General features: G+C 36.8%; 1 protein-coding gene across 1 annotated transcript; it reads left to right on the forward strand.

Annotated features, from left to right (window-relative positions):
* The first annotated feature begins 232 nt into the window (after nucleotides 1-232).
* Nucleotides 233-3,711, forward strand: LOC139864679 (uncharacterized). Its single transcript, XM_071853255.1, has 13 exons — nucleotides 233-444; nucleotides 729-826; nucleotides 957-1,039; nucleotides 1,149-1,275; nucleotides 1,354-1,417; nucleotides 1,563-1,660; nucleotides 1,774-1,858; nucleotides 2,042-2,165; nucleotides 2,410-2,511; nucleotides 2,611-2,675; nucleotides 3,084-3,165; nucleotides 3,268-3,347; nucleotides 3,499-3,711. The coding sequence occupies exons 1-13, from the start codon at nucleotides 254-256 to the stop codon at nucleotides 3,554-3,556; spliced, it is 1,257 nt and encodes a 418-aa protein (XP_071709356.1). The 5' UTR covers nucleotides 233-253; the 3' UTR covers nucleotides 3,557-3,711.
* Nucleotides 3,712-4,584: the final 873 nt, after the last annotated feature.

Consider the following 4,584-nt stretch of genomic DNA (forward strand, 5'->3'; position numbering starts at 1 on the left):
CATATAATTTTTAAAATTTAATATTTAAATGTATACAGTACAATCCGATTAATCTCCGATTAATCCCCAAATTATCGATTAATCATTCTAAAGTCCCGACCGATTAATGTCCGAACAACAAATTTTGCAACCTTGAATATAAGTATACAAGTATTTATTTAATTAACTATTAACTAATTTTAAACTTAAAATAGTAGGTCGTTATCCAGACGTTTTGTAAAAAAAAACTCCAGATAAAATTGAAGTGAAAGATATGGCGTGTGCCTGTATGCGCCATTGGAGCGCCATCAGGTTTCCGACGATATCTTCCGCCGCTGTACCATCTGAAACCGTCAATTCTAGGGTTCTCGTGCTCGGTGGAACCGGTAGAGTCGGTGGTTCTACCGCCATCGCTCTCTCTAAGCTCTCACCCGACATCCGTATCGTCATTGCTGGTCGCAACAGGTTCTACTTTCCTTTCCAAATTAAGTTATCTTAATAGTTACTCGTAGTAATTACTAATTATCCGTCTTCGATATAGTACAAAACATAAAGTATTGAGATGTTAAAATTTGGTGCATTTTAATAGAAATAGAAAAAAAATATTGAATATTAGCTATATGTTTTGTGATATATATTTCAGGAAGTTACTAGTGTGAACTGCTGACATAAACGTTTGGACGAAATTTGTTTGTTTACTGTTTTACTTGTAAGTTATATCTGGAATATAATATAACACCACGTTACAGGGAAAAAGGTGCTAGTATGGTGGATACAATTGGGAAGAACGCAGAGTTTGCCGAATTCGATATAAATGACGATAAATCACTCGAGTCTGCTTTGGGTGGTGTGTTAGCTCTTTCAAAAATTTATGAAAAGTTCGCATTGTGTCTACTACCTGATATTAATCGTTTAAATCATTGGAATAATATTCTATCAGTTTAAAACTTTGTCATATGCAAAATCTACCACTGCAGATGTCGATCTTGTAGTACATGCTGCAGGCCCATTCCAACAAACAGATAATTGCAGAGTTCTGGAAGCTGCTGTACGGGCCAAGGTGAGAACAAGGTAAAACTAACTCTAAGATTTCTCAAAGTTCAAAAATACGTGCAGGACAATTTGTTTTAATTAGCTTCACTTTGTCACTAATCTTCGTCTGGTGTCAGACAGCCTATCTCGACGTGTGTGATGATACAAATTACGCACTGCGTGCAAAATCATTAATGAAGGAAGCATTGGCTGCAAAAGTCCCAGCAATAACTACTGGCGGAATCTATCCAGGAGTGAGCAACGGTACAAACTTATGATTTTTCCTTGTAAAATTTGTATACACTACAAATTAACATAATCATAACCTGTTGATCCTGATAGTGATGGCAGCAGAACTAGTACGTGTCGCAAAAGGTGAAAATAAGGGTGAGCCTGAACGATTAAGGTATTACACATTTTGTAAATGTTTCCTGTTATGTTTTTGATTTCACATTTACTGTCTAAGAAAAAATAGTAACAGGTGCATATATTGCTGTACAACTCCAATATAAACCAATAACAGCTATTATATAATGGCATGCTTGTTTCAGATTCTACTACTACACAGCAGGAACTGGTGGTGCTGGCCCAACAATATTAGCCACTAGCTTTTTACTTTTAGGAGAGGAGGTTATTGCGTATAATAAAGGTCTGCTTCATAGGGAACTTAGAGTTTTACTTGTTATAACTCATATGCTTTTTCTCAATTATAATCGTTCATATTTCATGATGCTTACCGGTAAGCAATTATTATTATTATAGGAGAAAAAATCAAATTAAGGCCATACAGTGGAATGGTCAACATTGACTTCGGAAAAGGAATTGGAAAGAAAGATGTTTATCTCTTGTAAGTTTTAGATTTCAGCCTTTGTATTCATCAGCAAAACTGCCATGCAGATAACTGTGTTTGGAATATAAAATCTCTTAGACTTTATACTTAACGTAAAAATGAACCCATGAACCACATAACATGGAAATTTGACTTTGACTTTGACTTTTATCTTACTCATGAACGATTTCCTGTTTCCAGGAATTTGCCAGAGGTGACTAGCACCCATCAGATCCTAAAAGTTCCAACTGTCAGTGCTCGATTTGGAACTGCACCGTTTTTCTGGAACTGGGCAATGGACGCAATGACACGTTTTGTTCCTTCTGTAAGATGTGCATGTGAAGATCACCATCCATTTTTATACATTCATGACAAACTGGGCAGGTCGGGCTAGTTGGGTAACGGGTTCGGGTTCGGTCAATACTCAATACATGTACTTCTGTTTCTACAGGCCCAAATGGGTACAGGGGCTGGTTAACATCCCAAATTATACAACTTAAAAACTTCAGTTAGACTTCACTTAAAAACGCTCCCACACTTATCTTATATGTTTCTTTGCAATATTATAGGAGATCCTAAGAGACAGAAGCAAAGTACAAGAGATGGTTCGGTTATTTGATCCAGTAGTTCGCGTGATAGATGGCTATGCTGGAGAGCGCGTCTCATTGAGAGTAACTCACTTTTTTTCTCTCAACAAAATCATGTTGTTTTATAAGATGTTAACAACCTCGGTTTACTATAACTTTATATTTCTTTTTTCATTTGAGTAGGTTGATTTGGAGTGTTCAGGCGGAAAGCATACAGTTGGTGTTTTCAGCCATAAAAGACTCTCTGTGTAAGTCATATAGGACTTCTTGTGGAATAATTGATGGCCTGTTAAATTATATTGTATTGTACTAAGTATGGAAATAGAAACTATATTGTTAAGAGTTATATCAAATTATTAGGTTCATATATATAAACATTCTAGGACGTTGTAAGAATTTGAGTACATATCAGTGAAATGCAAGTAGAATTGACATGTTACCGTATAATGGCTTGAAATTGCCTCCTCTGTTACATGAGGGAAAAATTGATGGCCGTTAGCGACAGGGACCCCCACGAAACTAGTGCAAAGTACGGTGACCCCTGTGTAAAAAAAAGTTTAGGGAAGCCGCATGAAATATGGGGTAAACCACAGGGACTCCCCATGTAAATTTTTTTCCTTCCAGATTTGTATTATACATGCTTAAATGTTTTGCAGATCAGTTGGTTATTCAACAGCTGCATTCGCTCTTGCTGTTCTTGAGGGCAGCACACAACCAGGCGTATGGTTTCCAGAAGAGGTATACATTATGACAGGATTGACAGCATGACAGGAACATCAACTAGTTCTTACACTTGTTATGTTTATTATGCACTTACGCGTTTCCAATTTATTTGTATAGCCTGAAGGGATAGCGATTGAGGCGCGTGAACTTCTACTTGAACGAGCTGTGCAAGGAACAATTAATTTCGCAATGCACAAGTACTAATCTTCCTTCCCTTTGTAATGCACGAGCTGAAAGTTTTAAACTAATCTGCGAAGTGTAAATATTGAAATAATAGAAAAATAAAAAGATATGTTCTGCAAAAGGTAAAGATATTAGTCTTTCATTAATGTTTTATTATCTCTGCAGGTCTCCATGGATGGTGGAAACAAATCCTAAGGAGCTTGGACTTGGAATATATGTGTAATAAATATCTCAACATATTTCTCCATACACCCGTTTCATCTTATTACAGAAAACAAGACAATTGAATATGTGAAAAGTTTAGATTTGATTGTACAAAACGGAACGATGCTATTCTTTCATTACACAAGAAACCTACACGTCAACAAATTCGTTGGTAACAGCTAACTTATAGTGCATGTTGAGTTGATCCGAAAACACTTCTGCTAGATTTTTTTAATTTTTGGAACAACAAAAACACACACACACACACTTTTTTGCACAATGGAACTCGAACTCACAAGGTTGACGAGTTCCTTTGATACTGCTAGGCCATGCCATTTATTACTTGTGCTAGATTTAATCAAAAATACATTTCAGCCTTTTGAGCAACTATTGATCCATTAGACATAAAGCACACGCTTACTTGACCCATTTATAAGAAGGGAAATTGTTCAAAATACATTTTTTTTTTTAGACTTCAAACAAAATACACTTTTTTTTTTTAAAAAAAATTGTCTTTTTACACCATTCGGTAGACGAGATTCCGTCTACCACCTTTATCTGTCGTCTACTACCATTTTTACAAAGTATTCGACGGTGAGATAAAGGTGGTAGACAGAATTCCCGTCTACTGCCAGGGTTAGTAGACAGCGAGAACAAAACAGTAGACAGACATTTACAAAGTAGTCGACCGTCTACTGCCTTGTTGTTGCTGTCTACTGCCTTGTTAGTGTCTACAAGGCAGTAGACAGCAACAACAAGGCAGTAGACAGCAACAACAAGGCAGTAGACGGTCGACTACTTTGTAAATTCTGTCTACCACCTTTATCTCACCGTCGACTACTTTGTAAAAATGGTAGTAGACGACAGATAAAGGTGGTACTGCCTTGTTGTTGCTGTCTACTGCCTTGTTGTTGCTGTCTACTGCCTTGTAGACACTAACAAGGCAGTAGACAGCAACAACAAGGCAGTAGACAGCAACAACAAGGCAGTAGACGGTCGACTACTTTGTAAATGTCTGTCTACTGCTTTGTTCTCGCTGTCTACTAA

Source organism: Rutidosis leptorrhynchoides, chromosome 1 (assembly GCF_046630445.1).
Source record: "Rutidosis leptorrhynchoides isolate AG116_Rl617_1_P2 chromosome 1, CSIRO_AGI_Rlap_v1, whole genome shotgun sequence".
Classification (NCBI taxonomy): Eukaryota; Viridiplantae; Streptophyta; class Magnoliopsida; order Asterales; family Asteraceae; genus Rutidosis; species Rutidosis leptorrhynchoides.